This window comes from Xenopus tropicalis, chromosome 2, assembly GCF_000004195.4.
Source record: "Xenopus tropicalis strain Nigerian chromosome 2, UCB_Xtro_10.0, whole genome shotgun sequence".
Lineage (NCBI taxonomy): Eukaryota > Metazoa > Chordata > Amphibia > Anura > Pipidae > Xenopus > Xenopus tropicalis.
Window position 1 is genome coordinate 142,312,160 of NC_030678.2, and position 18,417 is coordinate 142,330,576.

Below are 18,417 nucleotides of genomic sequence, written 5' to 3' on the forward strand. Positions count from 1 at the left end.
TAGCATTTTGTTCATACATTTGTTCCAGCAAAAACAAAAAACACGGTTGGTTCTACCAACAATTTTCTTTACGCAGGTCTTTTGAAATTTAAAAGAGCAGGGAGCAGGAACCTCAATTTTCTTTCTGCCGCTAGGTGTTCCTTGTGTGCCCTTTGGATGAACATCCTCATTAACAGAACAAAATGTATTGGTTAAATTCATATTACACATATAAATAAGATACTTTTTTTCACAAAAGTTTTACACTGGAACAAATATAAAATCTGCTTTCATTTATAATATATATCACTTGTGCGTGATATGTCAAATATTGTATTATTCATACAATAAGCAAAAAAGTCTAAATTGATTTTACGTGCAAAGGCAGCATTTATATGCGTGCCACATTTTTATTGGAATTTTGAAATATTTATAAAAATGTGCAAATAGCATTAACTATTCTAATACATCATTTATCACTTGGAGACTTCTAGTGAGAATAGATGTCATTCTTGGCTTGGGCAAGTAAATGTTATAATAGAACTCATTTACAGTTTTACAGAGCTGCTGCAATACCCAGTGAATTTGGCACATATATTAAATAATAATCAGATTAAGCACTACCAGTGTAAAGAATTACCAAGGTTATTTCAGTTCCCTAAACTATTGGCTTTGTTTTTAGAAGAACTGTCTGGATTAAAATGATTTTTTTCTTTTGAAACGTGTTGCATTTTATGCTGCAGTACAAATGATTTCCTACATAGTTTTTGCCCTTTGAACATAGCATGGTACCTATTAAAAGGACAAGGAAAGTAAGAATCACTGGGGTTGCCAGTTGTTAAGCACCTCCTTCCTTTTGCCCTGGGCTGGAGAACTTTGCTGGGTCATGTAGCACTTCCATATTTCTACTGTTGTTTATTATGTGGGCTTTGGCTGGCTTTATACATAGTGACTGACTTGCAGAAATTGCTATACTGTTCGGCACCCATCCCAATCCTGCACATAAAGCACTTGAGATCAGAAGAAAAATGGTGGTATAATGGAAGAGTACCCAAGGCCAGTTCAGTTGTTTTTCAGGTTACTGATTTTGCTCACTAACAAATTGATTAGATTGCTTTTATCTTTCCTTGTCCTTTAATAAATGCTGTTGCTGTCAGGTAAATATGGGAAATGGTTCTGAGAATGAATACACTGTACAATAGGAGCCTGTTCATTCATCCTGTTTTCTAACCTTGGGGCAGAATGCATTGGAAAATAACTAATGTTTGATATGTGGTTAAGAGATCTAGTTTATTTAAAGGGGAGTTATATACCCTATTTGTTAATCAAGAGTTTCTTTTCCATTTCTTTCCTTTACATAAATAGTTAATGTCACATCATAAGCACTCAATATCCTATTCAGTATATTTGCATTTATATACGATAGAAATTTTTCTCAAAGGGATAGCTTCTGGTTTAGATGATTGGGCCTGTTGAGGCACCTTATTTGCTAGTGTTTTTTATGTAGAATGCAAGCAATATGGGAGCTTCCACATCTTTATAAATGCAAATAGGGACACAATGTTATTTGGTCATAATAAATGATGCTCCTATATCTAAATATAGAAGGGAGATTAAAATTAAATAGGGTATAATGCCTTTAAATATGTTTTGTGTGTTTGCTGCTTCACAGATCCACTGCATATCACACTAAAGATCCTTATTCTAGCAAACCTGTTTTATGCCAAGATTGAATATCACCCCCCTGTATCTGATAAATCTGAAATACTGTTTAGCTGCGGCCTTGCATCTATTGAACAAATGTCCATTATTCCATACTGTTGTGACTGATGTTGTAAGGAAGTTAAGCATTTCATGGGGATCATTTGCGTTAAATGGTTGTGCTCGTATATACCCGGTGACACAGAACTAGAGAGTAAACCTCATTAGCGGATTGAAGGCGGCAGAAGCAAGTTAAAGGAGTTGTGTGTGCAAATGTAGCCACTAATTGGTGGATATAAGGCATTGTGCTACCTCATTTGCAAAGATTGAACCTGCACAGGACCAGCTTGCCACTTCATGTGTGACCTGTGTCTAAATGAGCACAGCCCCACCTTCGAAAATGACCCCCAAAGTCTTTAATACACTGTGGTGCACTCGTGGATTTTTTATACTAAAACAAATGTAGATTGAAAACTATTTTGAAGATTGGAATAAACTGAAGTTTAAATAAACCTCATAAATTAATAATCTCCAATTTGTTGTGTAATCTCTCTGTTTATGGGTCTGGTCCATTCAGAAAATGTGTTAATTGGGTGGGTAGTTGAACGTGGGTTAGGTTTAGTAGAGTATTTTGGCTGTACGTCGTATGTCGTGCGCACCCCCCCCCCCCGAGCATGCATGCATGAGGGGAGGGGGGTGCGTGCCAGTGTGTATAGAATCACACACTTATATAGAGGAAAGTGCTTAAATAATTGGTTTAACTAATTGCCTGTTTTCCTATGAAAACGTATGAGACTCAGGCTGCTGGTTATAAGTTCAATCACAATTGCTTGGTAAAAGCCAAATAGGCACTTGACCAATCTGAATAGTAGTTTGGTCACTGAATAGTACTGTGTCATTATATTGTCTCTCCATTTTCATTTACCTTATCAGACTATAACATTATAATAACTAGAGAGGTACATTTCCTGAAGAAAATGTGAGTGGTGCTTGCTGTGGCAAAACCCGTGCCCCAATATTACAATGTTTCCTTCAGTTTGGTTAATTGCCCCCTGCTGGGGCAATTAACCGCCCACCCCTCAGAAAAGTCATAGCACCCCATTCCCGAATAAGCCGCACGGTTTGACACCTCATCCATGGATCTACGACAAACTAGTTATTTGCCAAAATCCCCATTATAAGTCAATGGGGCAAATTTGGGGACCTCTCTTGCCCCGGGGGTAAAACTTATACCCTTGTGCGGGGTATCTTCTGACACAGGTTGCAAACCTCTTCAAATGTGGTAAATTTCACGTTTCTAAAAAATTCCCTCTCTGCGCTACAATCCGTCAAATTTGGCCTCAATGTTAAGTCAATGGGAATTTTGGGCCGGTTAATTGCCCCCTGCGCGGGCAATTAACCGGCCACCCCTTAGGAGAGTCATAGCACCCCATTCCTGAATAGGCCGCACAATTTGACACCTCACTCATGGGTCTACGACAAACGGTGCGGGACTAGTTATGCGCCAAACTTTTGTACGGAAGAATAATAAGAAAAAGAAAAATAAGCCTGTGAGATAACAGTAGTGATGCTTTGCTTCGCAAGCACCACTAACAATATATAGCACCCTAGGCAAAACCCCAGCTAATATTTTTTACAGTCCATTTAAGTTGTACAGTGAATTTTAAATATAATAAATATGCCATGCAGGTATGAAACTATTATCTGGAATGCTTGGCAACTTAAGGCTTGGCGCTCTGTGCTGGTACAGGATCATAATACAGGAGCAGGAAATAACAGGAAAGTCAATGTCTTTGGTAAGTAAGAATGGAAGGCTTTATGGGAAAATAGCTTGTTTAACAGGTAAAGGTTGCTTTGATTCTGCAACTGGCACTTTGCTTGGAGAGCAATGGGACAACATTGTGCATGCTCGGCGACGGCCTCAAAGCTTTGGCCTCCTTTCCATCGCTGGCTTCTTCTCCAGGTTTGAGCAGTCAAATTCCATTGTTTCCTATGGGCTAAAACCTTCATCTTTCAATTTTACAGCTAAAAGTGATTTATAAAGTAACAGAAGCAGTGGACTCTGCCAACTAATAAGTATGGAGACCCAGGTAAAACAAATTGCTCATCTATATAGATCACTTGACCACACCTCTTTTTTGTCTACATCTGTCGAGTTGATGATGGCCCCTGTGGCTCCATAAAGTAGAGTTAGTCCTGTGCCAACTGGTCAGAGTTACATTAGCAGCTTAATGCTGTTAGATGGCCAGAGAATGTATCCATGTAACAAGCGCTGGTGATTTACACTAATTAGTCCATTTGAGTGTCCTTTTATTAAATAATTTGATTATTGAAACTTAGCAGTAGCGGCTGCATTTCCCACCCTAGGCTTATACTCAAGTCAATAAGTTTTTCCAGTTTTCTTAGGTAAAATTAGGTACCTCCGTTTATTGTTGGATCGGCTTATACTCAAGTACATACGGTAGCTATTATTGGCTAATGCTGCATTACATTTATTATGCCTGTGCATATACTTCAGCATTAGCAGCAGTGTTATTATCACCTCCTTATGGGCTACCTGTGGTCTTTCTGCTCAGGAAAGAGATGAGGAAAGTCCACTGAATTTTCCCTGGAGCTGAGAAACATCAGAAGAGTTCTCTATTTTTCCTTCTAAACATGTCATACAGTTACTGACCAGCAGGTGGCACTATTGTCACTAAATTTTATTAGTTGATAAAAAGTGTAGCTCTGAAACATAAAAAAAAAAAAGTTAATTGCAAAAATTGCTTAGAAAAAAGCCCCCGAGCAATTTTAGATTTTTATGTGGCCAAAACTGGTGGTTTTTTGATCTCCACTACTCCAAGCAGACTGTAAAATATAACCTCAAGAAAGGAGGATTAACCCCCTAGATGTAAAAAAAATAAATCCAGACTCACAAGTGGAACCTATAGCCAAAAGGAGCGGATAACACCATATACACAAAAGATGAGCACGCACTCAAAAATCCAATGTGACCAGTTCAAATTAAACATGTATCTTTATTAACATTTACATGTTCATAAAAGCCTTGTGTTTTATGCTATAAGGCACTTAATCATAGACTGTAACCTATACCCAACAGAAAGAGAAATCATAAGACAGTATGATGGACATTAAGGTCTCTGTCCATGCTATGAGGCCCATGGCACTGTAGCTAATCTTGCTGAATATCAACATAAGATTAGAAATGAAGGCTTATGACAGACAGGGCCATTTTTCACCCACAGTTAAATCTGCACTATCCCACCAGCAAAAAAAAGTATATCACTAATGGGAAAAACGTATGTAGTGTTTACAGTTCCTCGCATGGGCAAAGAATCTAACTCTCTGTGTCCGAAAAAAGTGGATTTGGTGCATCCCTAAAGATATCTGGACACATTTAATAATAAAAGAAAGCAGTGCCATTTAATTTACATTCAAATAGACTCTCCTGCCCTTCCTCGACACACTGAACCCATCATGTGACTCATATGGGACTGTCCCATCACACACAGCTTCTGGTGATGAGTAATGGACATTACTGGCAAGTGAACTGGATCTCACACGGTTGTTTTCCCTTCCACCTGTCTCTTGGGTCTGATTGACTCCCAGGTGCCCAGACTCACACAAGATGCTTAATGTGTTTGTTGTTGTTTTATGCTAAGAGAACAATCGTGTTAAACTAAATGGTCCTGTCGCCACCTATGCTCACTAAGTGGATACAACTGGAACTTATCTAGCACAGGGAAGTCCACAGAAGTTTGACAATACATGAAGGCCCTGGATTTCATCTGCAAATGTAATACTAACGACTAGCCAACCTCTTTCCTCATTATGGTTTAAACCCAGTAAAAACTATTCTATTAAAAAAAAAAAAAAAAAAAAATACGCATTCAGTCTCATTAGTCAAGAGCCTAACATTCCTTAGATTTCTTAAGCATTTGCAACTTGCAGTGCAGCGGTAGTGTGATTGAAGTTTATGAGAGCACAGGTCACATGGCCGTGGTACCCTGGGAAATGAAGAATATGGTTAGCCCCATCTCAGTATAAAATGAAATAAATAAAAAAATAAAAAAACTTTTGAAAAATGAATTTCAATGTAGGATTGTTAGAGAACTGATGTATTTTGTAAAATATGTTCCCATGGCAGAATCCCTTAAGGAAAAGCTTTTAATTAGTGGTGCTGACCTTTCTTCGGCTTTCTCCTCCCAAACATAAGCCTTGCTACATGTGACCAATCTAAAGGATAGGTTAGTTTTCCAGCTCTCAAGATAAATTATACAAATTGTGTGAGTCGTTCCATGGGGGAGGGAAAAGAATGTGAGGCACTTGTAAAAAAAAAAAATACTTCGAAAAGTTTAAAATGAGAATCTTTTATTTCTTCAGTAAATATGCTGAAGCAAGGACTTACACTGTATTTGTATGCTCTGCAGGAACAAATCACTACACTTCTAACTAGAGCGAGGTCCCCTTGACTAGAATAAATCCATTGCAACATTATTAAATTATATAAAAAAAAAAAGGTATTTCCAGAATAGAAAGCTCCAGTGCTGAAAAATGAAATGCAATAAAAGTGCTGGGCAAGGAGGGGGCAGAAATACTCGTTGCTTCTACTAAAACAGTGCCCAAGAACCTTAGGTGTGCTGGTGTGTTACAAAATTCAAAATGTGCTTTAAGAACCAAAAGTATGCATTACATTACATTTCCATATGCAGCAATTTAAAAATAAATCTTTCACCCATCTCCTTGCCAGGGACCAGAGAGACCACCATTGTGGAAGAATGGATCCTCTATACTTCACAGTTACAGTCCAGCCAACCATGACTGGGGGGAGGGGGCAAGTCAAAATATTCCACAAATATAGAAGTCCACAGCAAAAGAGTCCTCCAGATATTAAGATTCATTAACTGTCCAAAACATTTTGCAGCTACATGAAATATTCCTTTTTTTCTGGGGTGAGGGCACTGTCCTCCATCTGTAGGGTCTTGCTTGCCTCCACATCCTCTAGATTTTCATTAGTACGATAGCTGCCTTTATGCTTGTACAAGTAGACTGTGATCAGCACCACAACAGTAATAAGTGTTATGAACACTGCAGCAATTACACCTAGAAGAAAATATGTCAAGGTAGTTACAAGCCATGCCACTGGTTTCTGGGATATTTTGGCATAAGGATGGATAATATCAAAGTACTACAGGAGTTATTTGTTGTTCCCAAGATTTTAAAATGTAAATAACTTAGTTAAGCAGTATTATGGGACCAGCCCAAATTTCAAAGTTTAAAAGGCAACCATGATTCATTTGCCAACTTCAAGTATCTCTGCTTTCCATAGTAGGTGGTGGACATCAAGTCCCAGAAACCATTACTTGACAAACTGGCAATCTGGGCAGCTAAGTGGCAGATGAGATTTAATGTGGATAAATGTAAAATATGCCACTTACACCCTTAATGGGACTGCACTAGGCAAATCCATAATGGAGAAGGACCTTGGAGTCCTTGTAGATAATAAACTTGGCTGTAGCAAGCAATGCCAGGCAGCAGCTGCAAGGGCAAACAAGGTTTTGAGTTGTATTAAAAGGGGTATAGATTCACGGGAGGAGGGGGTTATTCTTCCCCTTTACAGAGCGCTGGTAAGGCCCCATCTAGAATATGCTGTCCAGCTCTGGTCTCCAGTGCTCAAACGGGACATTATTGTGGAAGAGCTTCCAGAGAAGGGCAACTAAGCTGGTAAAGGGTATGAAAAGTCTCAGTTATGAAGAAAAGGCTGGCCAAGTTAGAAGAAGCACTTAAGGACCAGTAGGTACTTCCAACTAACACAAGGGCACTCATTCTGATTAGAAGAAGGGAGGTTCCAGTTAAATATTCAGAATGGATTTTTTGCTGTGAGAGCTGTGAAGTTGTGGAATTCCCTCCCTGAACCAGTCATACTGGCTGATATAGATATATATATATAGATATATATATATAGATATATATATATATATATAGATATATATATATATATATATATATATATAGGGGTTGGCTTTTTAGCAAGTGAGGAAATACAGGGTTATGGGAGATAGCTCTTAGTACAAGTTAATCCAGGGACTGGTCCGATTGCCATCTTGGAGTCAGGAAGGAATTTTTTTACCCTCTGCGGCCAATAAGAGGCTTCAAATGTTTTTTTTGCAGATTATATAGGTATTAAGGTTGAACTTGATAGATGTGTGTCTTTTTTCAACCTAACTTACATTACTTCATAACAGAATAAGATGAACATGGTGGTTACATGACCCTGTGAGCCTAAGGGGGGAACATTTTTTTTTTTGCGGTTTGCACTGGGGGCATTTCTTCAAACCTTGCTTCTCAGGAACAACTGTCAAAAAGGACAAGAATTACCTCCGACGACAGCTTTTTCAAAACCATCCACATCACCAGATGCCTTGGTTATTGCCTCCTCTACAAAGAAAATAAAGGATTAATTAAAATTGCATAACACCCCCAAGATAAGTCACAATAACGAAGCTTTAACAAATCGGAAACTTTCATACTCGGCGCAACAAATACGATTTTGACGCACAAATTGTCGCAAAGTACGAAAAAATAGCTCAAATTAACGAAAAAGGTCACAAAAAATATGCACATTACGGAAACTATGAGTTTTTTGTGTTCAGAAACAATCATACCTTGATAAATGTGCCCCTAAGCAGTGCCTCTGGTACCATAGCGTCAAAACCCAGAGTACCCCTTTATTAGTTGGAGGTATTAGCCCCTTATTGGTTAATTCCCTAGTGGCAGGTCATAAACAGAAAGCATGCAAATAGATGGCCTATAAAAGGGATACCTTTCAGAGCTCAATGACAATTTTGCTGGTAGTCAGGAGAAGCAAAGTACTCTAGGGTGGCTGATCCACCCGATCTTTTTGGTATGAGTTTAAAAAAAAAAATCCCAGCTGTTGGAGGAGAGCCCTTGGCCAGCCTTTCAGGTAAGGGCTTATTGCGTCAAGGCAGCCCGCCGAGGGTAGTTGTACAGGGGCTGGCTGGCACATTTGCACGTATGATCCACAATTACTGCATATGGGCTAGTGCAGGCCTGCCACTTAGTGTATCACCTGAGTGTAAGACTTAATTGTTTCCCACCAACCAAGCTATATTAGAAATACTGACAAAAACAGATAATACACTCCATTAAATCTCAGAGTGCGGAAACTGTAGATTTCCTAGGGAGTTACGGAGGAAAGTTACTTAGCGGATTTGCTGCTTTCCTCTGCAGGAGTTACCTTTTAATAGATGTGTAGGAAAGTTAATACCCCTGTAGCTCCATTGCCAGGCCTGACGTTGGTGTGGAGCTACACAGAGCTGATATGGAAGCGGAAATGCCTACATTTGTATTTTCGTACCAATATGCATTCAGTGTAACTCCACATAGGCCAACACCAGGCCAGAAAGGAGCTACAAGGGTATGCACATATCAGCAGATGCACTTTCCTCCATGTCTATTAAAAATGCCTGTGGAAGAAAAGCAGTCAGTCAATCTGCATAGTGTGCCCTTGCACTGTAATGAGTAACGCCACTCAAGTTGGTACACAAAGGGGCAGACTTATTATGCTGTGTAAAAAAAACAGCATAAAATGTGCATATCTTTTTTTCTTCTGCTGGAACTTATGTAAAATAACAGCCTAAAATCTGGTGTTTGGACTGCCTCCATTTATTTTACACTGTTTTTTCAGCGAATTTCATTTTACACAGTGTAATAAATAGGCCCCCAAATCTAAAAAGCATAAGATACTACAATATAGCCTTTAGGACTCCTTATTCCCCCCCAATATGGCTGCTGAAGGTTTTTAGAAATGGTTAACATTTCCAACATAGTTTCCTTAGCGTTTAGGATAGTACATTGCACTTCATAACAAGGTGGTGACCTGAAATTAAGCTTGCTCTTCTTTAACAGCTTGCAAAACAAAAGGTCATTTTCGGTGGGCTGCGGGAGGAAAGTAATCAGGTTTCAAAAAGAGGGAAAAAAAAAAAAAATACTTAAAAGCACACAGCCTTTGCAATTGCTATGCTTCCTTAAAATACAAAAGATACATTTCCTCAAGGGAAAAAACAGACTCCAAACACAAACAGCCAAGAGAGGAAGCAAGCCTGCTACCAGCACCAAGGAGCCAATGATTACACAGGAGTTTACCCAACCACAACAACTCTGCATAAAAACAGGATAACGGAGGGCAAAGTACACATTATCACAACAAAAACATTCTGGATACAGGATAGACAAATTGGACAAACAACAACAAAATACTGCAGAACCAAAATGCGCTGTGTGCCCCTAGGGGGAGCTATAAATATAAACAGCTGGCATATCTTTTATGCTTCAAGATTTTTGTGAGTGAGACTGTTGTACTGGGAGCCTATATATTATTTCCAGTCATAGGAATCTGCCACTTTTTCTGCCCAAAATTAGTCAATACAAAAATATTATGAACTTATTTAACCTTGGCTGTGCAATGGCACACAGTAACTTGTCGCTCACACTAGAGAATGCTTAGCTGAAAACAGGCAGAAACATCTGGCCAATGTGGGACATAGTGTTTCTCTGTCAGCATTAGAGTGTCGGTGATGACGTGCCCAAATCCATATAAAAAGGCAGTGGTGATAATTTTCCGTGCTTCCATGCCAGCTCAAATATGTCCTGTGTGCCACAACTGTTTAGAAGTAGGTTAACAATTGGATTTTAGCTACGCCTGCTCATATGAGTAGAGAAAGATTCTTGCCCTTACCTGGTACACTGTCTGTTGTTGGTAAAATGCTCATGATGTAAACTTACAGTTTCAACTTTAAGTTAGTGGTATATCTGGAAAAAAAAAAAAAAAAAAAAAAAAAAGACAAATGAAGACAGAAGTGCAAAGACCTATTTTTTTTTTTTTAATATAATGTACTTTTCTTTTACAAATGCTCGTTTGTGGTATATGCAAGCGCCTACTTTGTTTTGGTAGGGATTACTTGCTCAAGCTCTAATTGTGGCCATGCACAGGCTCATTTCAGCAGCCGATATCGGTCCTTTAGACCGATTCGTTAGCTTATCTGCCTGTGTATGGGCACCACCGACATCTGGCCCGAAATTGACCAGATCTGGAACGGGCAGGTTTGATTTTTCTGTTGGATCAGGGACCACATCAGCTTGTTGATTCTGTCCCCAATCTGGCAGCGACTATACCTGCCGTTTTAATTAGATTGTTTGGCCCTAGGTGGGCATACCAGACACGGCCTACCTGACCGATGTGGGGTCTGGAATTGTCCATATCTCAATTTGGCAGGTTGGACTTTCCCATTGCAACGGTGCCTATGCCAGCCATTGTAATTCAATCAATTAGCCCAATATAGCCAACCTTTAGGTGGGCATATGGGAGAAGATCTGCTCGCTTGGTGACCTCCCCAAATAAGTGAATCTGCCCGTGTATGGCCACCTTTAGACCCCCAAACCTGTGTCCCCTATATAGACAACCTAAGGCAGATGAGAAGGGAGTTTTGATATAAAACAGAACTGTTACATATGCTAAACACAAGGTGTACAGAATGAAAGATGACCAAGCTTAATCATCCTTATCTTTTCCCTGCAGTTAAGCAGTTATCATGCCATGACAAATACTACTCCACCCAAAAATGTTCTGGTGGACAGTTTCACCCTATAGGATTCTTACAAGCAACTATGCACATCTTGTGTTATCCATGTAGTCTATATATAGATCTGTGGCATATAGCGATTCATTTGAAACTTTGGTTGTAATACTTCAGCCGTTGATCTGTGTTGCCAAAAAGCCTCCAGCTAGATTCTTGTATTTCTGACATACAAATAAAGCATCTGTAATGCTTAAGAACCTTCCCAAAGAGTCTTGTTACATAAGATAAGGTAAAGCTACCAACAAACCACACTGTTTTGCCACTGATCCAAGGAAATAATACCAGTCAAAAGCTTGAGATGCAAATCCAAGGTGCACAAGTCTTGAAATAGCACCCAGCAGCAGACTTATTATTATAATTTGGGATGTATATTAGGCACATTGTAATTTCCATATAACTAGTGTGCCAAATTTGGACGGACTGTGCAATATGTCTGACATCTGTTACCCATAATGATCATCCCATTGCCAAATACCAAATAAGGCAGCACTGCTTAACAAGCATATGCCTGGGTGTTAGATCCAAAACTAACAGAATATCAAAAAGAACTGATCTCAGTCCTTTTATAAAGAAATGTTAAAAAAAAAAAAAAAAAAAAAAAAGATATAAATAAATATAATTTATTATACACACACAGGTAAGGGATCCGTTATTCGGAAACCCGATACCCAGAAAGCCTGTCTCCCATAGACTCCATTTTAATCAAATAATTCAGATTTTTACAATGTATTTCCTTTTTCTCTGTAAAAATAAAACAGTGCTTTGTATTTGATCCCAACTAAGATATAATTAATCCTTACTGGGTGCAAAATAATCCTATTGGGTTTAATTAATCTTTTATTGATTTTTTAGCAGACTTAAGGTATGAAGATCCAAATTACGGAAAGACCCCTTATCCGGAATACCCTTGGTCCCGAGCATTCTGGATAACAGGTCCTATACCTGTAAAATAAAATATATATAATATATAATATATATATATATATATATATATATATATATATATATATATATATATATATATTTACAATATTTACAGATGTTTTGGTCTTCACAAAGGAGAATCACTAGGATTGACTATGAAGATTTGCTAGAAACCTCCCAATGATTATAATAATTTACTACAAGCCAATGTTGTACCCCTTTGCTGAAAAACACACCAGCCTAGGTTGTATCCTATTGAGTGCCACGCTGCCCGCTTTTTGAATGTAGCAGGGATCCCTCGTGGCTAGCCTGTGTGCACGCGCAGTAAAGTAAAGCTAATCCATAGCTTACTAGCAAACTAGTCCAAAGGCCCTGGGCTGGAAGGAAGATCCCTCAACAGGATAGATGATAGTGGAGCATACTGAAATAGTACCCCGGGCTGGGGTATTTTTTAGCTAAGACAAGTGCCAGCCAGGGTCTGGGGTAAGTGCATTATAATCATCAAGGGTTGCCTAATAAATTACCATCTAGTGATTCTGACTGGGCCACTGTAGAGCATTGACTTTTGTTCTTGAGACACTCGGGTCACTTTGTGTCAAAAGCAAAACGGGAGCAGTGCAGAACAAAATTCTTAATGTCCTACAATGCCTTGTCAAAGCCCAGATGTTAATCGGAGAATCTGTGTAACGAACTGATGTCCCCAAGCATCATCTGACAAAGCTGAATAAGATGAAAAAATGGGCCAACATGACTCCCAAAGAGTGTGCAACGCTGGTTCCTAATTGCACCAAAATACTGTTGCAAAAAAGTGACTCTAAAGGAAAATTCAGTGTGAGGGCTGAATACTTGGCAAACAGCATGTTTCAGTTTCTCTTTGGGGCAGATTTATCAAAATGTGAGTTTAGAGCTTAATAAAAGAAAAAAAAAACAAAAAACCTTGCCCTATTTATTTATTCCTATGGGATTTGTGTATTTATCAGTGGGTGAAACTTAGTTTTTTTGTATTAAGCTCTTAACTCACATTTTTATAAATCTGCCTCACTGTTTTTTAATTCTAACAATTTTTACGTAAAAAAAAAAATTGTTCATTGCTTCGAAATAAAAATACAGAATTTCAGGATAGGATTTGCATTTCAGAGAATGGGCCAAAGAGATGAATACTAGTGCACACACTAAGAAATCTGGCAATCATAGGATTAGTAAAAACAAAACACTTAAGTTTATTGTGCTTGAGCCAGTGGCGTAACAACTACACCCGGGGCCCCACTGGGCCCCAGCGCACACAGAATTTCCTACCTGTACCTCCCTCCACCCGCCCAATCATTCATGCCCCCCGCCCACTTGTGCAGGTAAGAGTGGCTGGGGAGGGGGAGGATTTCTATGACTATAAAGAAAACAGACACCTGCTTCCCCTGTCCCCCTCACAACTGCGCAGACTGCTTCCTCTATTGCTACTCCACTGGCATCAGCAATGTTTCAGTCTGAGCACAGACCTTTATAAAGATATCATCTAGTGCCAGAATCACCAACTAAATCCCCAAAAACCAATTAAATTAAAAACAACATGCAATGCAAATAACTTGTGTGCTAGAAGTTTTAAAGGGCTTGGTTGAGAACAATATTGAATAACCAGCATTAGATACATAAAAATGAAACATAGTACAGGTATGGGACCCGTTGTCCAGAATGCTCGGGACCAAGGGTATTCCGGATAAGGGGTCTTTCCGTAAATTGGATCTTCATACCTTAAGTCTACTAAGTAATCAAAATATTAATTAAACCCAATATGATTATTTTACATACAGTAAGGAGTAATTATATCTTAGTTGGGATCAAATACAAAGCACTGTTTTATTTTTACAGAGAAAAAGGAAATCAATTTTAAAAATCTGAATTATTTGATTAAAATGGAGTGTATGGGAGACAGGCTTTCCGTAATTTGGAGCTTTCTGGATATCGGGTTTCCGGATAAGGGATCCCATACCTGTAATACTAGTGCTGCATGTTGCTGTCAAGGCATACTGGGATACCGTCATGATTATTATGGGGTACTTTGTATTTTAAAATTACACCGTTTACATAGCAACAAATGGTTCAAGAATATTAGTTGTAATATTGGTGTGTAGGCATCTCAGTGCATCGTGCCTAAGCTTTCAGAAGGAGCCAGCGCTACACATTAGAACTGCTTTCAGGTAACCTATTGTTTCTCCTACTACTGTGTAACTGGATGAGTCATAAACTGGACTTGGATTTCTTACTATTGAGTGCTATTCTGATACCTACTGGGAGCTGCTATCCTGCTCCCTTCCCATTGTTCTGCTGATCGTGCTGGGAAGGCGGTGATATAACTCCAACTTGCAGCTCAGCAGTAAAGTGTGACTGAAGTTTATTAGAGCACAGGTCTGTGGCACCCTGGGAAATGAAGAATATGGCTAGCCCCATGTGAAATTTCAAAATTAAATATTTAAAAAAACAAACAAATTTCAATGCAGGATTCTGCAGGAGAAGCAGAATTGTTTTCCCATGACAGTATTCCTTTAAGCAATGAGAGGAAGCAGACCACTGCTACATGGAGCACCCATAGAGAAGAACACTCACTATCAACCAAGCTGTCCTCACCTGATCCCTGAACGTGCAACTTACACACTTGTCACCTTACTGTAGGCTGCCTGATACAAAACGAGTGCTGTTATTTTTAGCTGAAGTATGTATATCCATGGTAGCTGTTCATGTTATGTAGCAGTGCACTTCTACACACACACACACAAATTGGACATGTTATAAAACTGAATGTGCCATTCACTGACAGAAGCAATAAATAAATTGAATACATGGAAAAGAAGAGGTGAAGTGGTGGTCAGAAGAAAAGCACCCCAGTTTGGAGTGTGTGTTTGTGACTGCATTTACTGGGGGTGCATAATAAATTTGCAACTCCTCCCCTCCCCCTTGTTAAGATAGTGGTGGCTGTCCTGTAATCTCTCCACAGGGATGTCTCTCCTTTTACATAGGGGTCCTGTATGCCCCCCAAAGATGTGCCTCCTGTATTTACCCCAAGGGCATCTCACCTGTTAGATAAGGGTGGCTATCCTGTGTGCCCCCCAGAGATGTGCCTCCTGTATTTACCCCAAGGGCATCTCACCTGTTAGATAAGGGTGGCTATCCTGTGTGCCCCCCAGAGATGTGCCTCCTGTATTTACCCCAAGGGCATCTCACCTGTTAGATAAGGGTTGCTATCCTGTGTGCACCCTAGAGACGTCTCTTCTGTAGCACCTACTACTGCTTTTCATCTACCCAAACAACCCACCCAACTGCATTGGATGTAGCTGGAATGCTGGGTAGTAGGTTGCAAGTTACACTTTCCAGAAAGAAAGATGGATGAATTTACATAGCGACCGAAAATAAGAATAGTTAAACAATACATTACACTTTCACTCATTGTTGGGTTTACCTAACTCTGGCCCGACATCCCCTTGTTTAACGCCCTATTCCCATCCCATGATCCCCTCCCCGTTACTTCTGTACATAGTAACATAGTAACATAGTAACATAGTAAGTTGGGTTGAAAAAAGACATACGTCCATCAAGTTCAACCATAATGCCTATACCTAACCTGCCTAACTACAAGTTGATCCAGAGGAAGGCAAAAAACCCCATCTGAAGCCTCTCTAATTTGCCTCAGAGGGGAAAAAATTCCTTCCTGACTCCAAGATGGCAATCGGACCAGTCCCTGTATCAACTTGTACTAAGAGCTATCTCCCATAACCCTGTATTCCCTCACTTGCTAAGAATCCATCCAGCCCCTTCTTAAAGCTATATAATGTATCAGCCAGTACGACTGATTCGGGGAGGGAATTCCACAACTTCACAGCTCTCACTGTAAAAAATCCTTTCCGAATATTTAAATGGAACCTCCCTTCTTCTAAACGGAGTGGGTGCCCTCGTGTCCGTTGGAAGGACCTACTGGTAAATAAAACATTAGAGAGGTTATTATATGATCCCCTTATATATTTATACATAGTTATCATGTCACCTCTTAAGCGCCTCTTCTCCAGTGTAAACAGACCCAACTTGGCCAGTCTTTCTTCATAACCGAGACTTTCCATACCCTTTACCAGCTTAGTTGCCCTTCTCTGGACCCTCTCTAGCTCAATAATGTCCCGTTTGAGCACTGGAGACCAAAACTGAACAGCATATTCTAGATGGGGCCTTACCAGTGCTCTGTAAAGGGGAAGAATAACCCCCTCCTCCCGTGAATCTATACCCCTTTTAATACAGCTCAGAACCTTGTTTGCCCTTGCAGCTGCTGCCTGGCATTGCTTGCTACAGCCAAGTTTATTATCTACAAGGACTCCAAGATCCTTCTCCATTATGGATTTGCCTAGTGCAGTCCCATTAAGGTTATACGGGGCTTGCATATTTTTACATCCCAGGTGCATGACCTTACATTTATCCACATTAAATCTCATCTGCCACTTAGCTGCCCAGATTGCCAGTTGGTCAAGATCCTGCTGCAGGGATGTCACATCCTGGATAGAATTGACTGGTCTGCAGAGTTTTGTGTCATCTGCAAACACTGATACATTACTCATAATACCCTCCCCTAAGTCATTTATGAACAAATTAAACAAAAGTGGACCCAGTACAGAACCCTGAGGGACCCCACTGAGAACCTTACTCCAAGTAGAGAATGTGCCATTAACAACCACCCTCTGTACCCGATCCTGTAGCCAGTTTTCTATCCATGTGCAAACGACTTCACTAAGACCAATAGACCTTAGCTTAGAAAGCAGTCGTTTGTGGGGAAAGCAGTCGTTCGGGGGGTCACTCCCTCGCTGGGAATGCCTGGCAGTATTTCGGCATGTCCGCCAATAGGAAGAGTGGGGTAATGAGTGAAACTTATGGGAACGGAAGGAGGATTTGCTCTTCCATATAATCCCTTTCCCTCCCTAAAGCCTGAGCCTGGCGCTAGTCCGGCACATCCGCATCCCGCACGGCTGCCTCGCTGTGTATTCAGAAGGCGCGACTCTCCGCTCTATATTACATTAGGGAATATTACATTAGGGAATGTTACATTAGGGAATGTTACATTAGGTGCGTCCTGTTTGGCAGACACCGCTTCTTTTCCATGTATTTGTTCTGAAGTGCCTCAAAAGCATGAAAGCCCCCAGTAGAAAGTCACTTACCGCTGTTGCACTCATGGGAGGCCGGTTGCTGCGCAGTGCGGGGCGGATACACGGCAGCCACAGGTGCAGTCGCGGCGATAATCAGCGCCCTGTGCCCCACCCACTCCTCTTAACCCAAGCCCTGCGGGGCGTACCTCCCCCAGCCGCAACCAAAAGCCACAGGGGCGTCACTACTCGGACATTGCCCCGCCCAGCCCTCACTCACTGGTAAAGGCATTACACGTACTAAAGTCCTGGTTATTTGAGTGAAAAGGATCCGCTGCTTGGATTGGTGCGTTTGTTTTGGGAATAAGATGTAGAAAAAGTGTCTTAAATGTGCTTTAAATTTCAAATATTAAGTGTCAGCGCTTTATTTGAGTTAAACGCTTGGTCATTTTCTGTGCTTGTATTTTAGGAACATTTTTGGGGCTGGTTTTATTATAAATATTATTATTAGTTATTTATATGCCTGACGCATGAGATTATACATCATTCACATTAGACCCTGCCCCAGTGGAGTTTACAGCCTATCACATTCACATACACTATGGTCAGTGCCAGGCCAGCTGGGCCCCCTAGGCGCAAACAAACTTGCACAGAGGTGGTAATGAACACAGGGGGTAGGGTCATGCATGGGGTGAGGGGGTCATGCATGGGGTGAGGGGGTCATGCATGGAGTGAGGGGTTCATGCATGGGGTGAGGGGGTCATGCATGGGGTGAGGGGGTCATGCATGGGGTGAGGGGGTCATGCATGGGGTGAGGGGGTCATGCATGGAGTGAGGGGTTCATGCATGGGGTGAGGGGGTCATGCATGGAGTGAGGGGGTCATGCATGGAGTGAGGGGGTCATGCATGGAGTGAGGGGGTCATGCATGGGGTGAGGGGGTCATGCATGGGGTGAGGGGGTCATGCATGGGGTGAGGGGGTCATGCATGGGATGAGGGGGTCATGCATGGAGTGAGGGGGTCATGCATGGAGTGAGGGGGGGGTCA

The 18,417-nt window shown here is 40.6% G+C and overlaps 1 protein-coding gene across 1 annotated transcript; it reads right to left on the reverse strand.

The window, feature by feature from the left end:
* Positions 1-6,034: 6,034 nt before the first annotated feature.
* Positions 6,035-17,514, reverse strand: smagp (small cell adhesion glycoprotein; the record flags this gene model as incomplete). Its single annotated transcript, NM_001045570.2, is given in 4 exon segments — positions 6,035-6,783; positions 8,059-8,118; positions 10,439-10,512; positions 17,447-17,514. Coding segments are annotated over 3 exon segments (273 nt in total). The 3' UTR covers positions 6,035-6,604.
* Between the last annotated feature and the right edge of the window lie 903 nt (positions 17,515-18,417).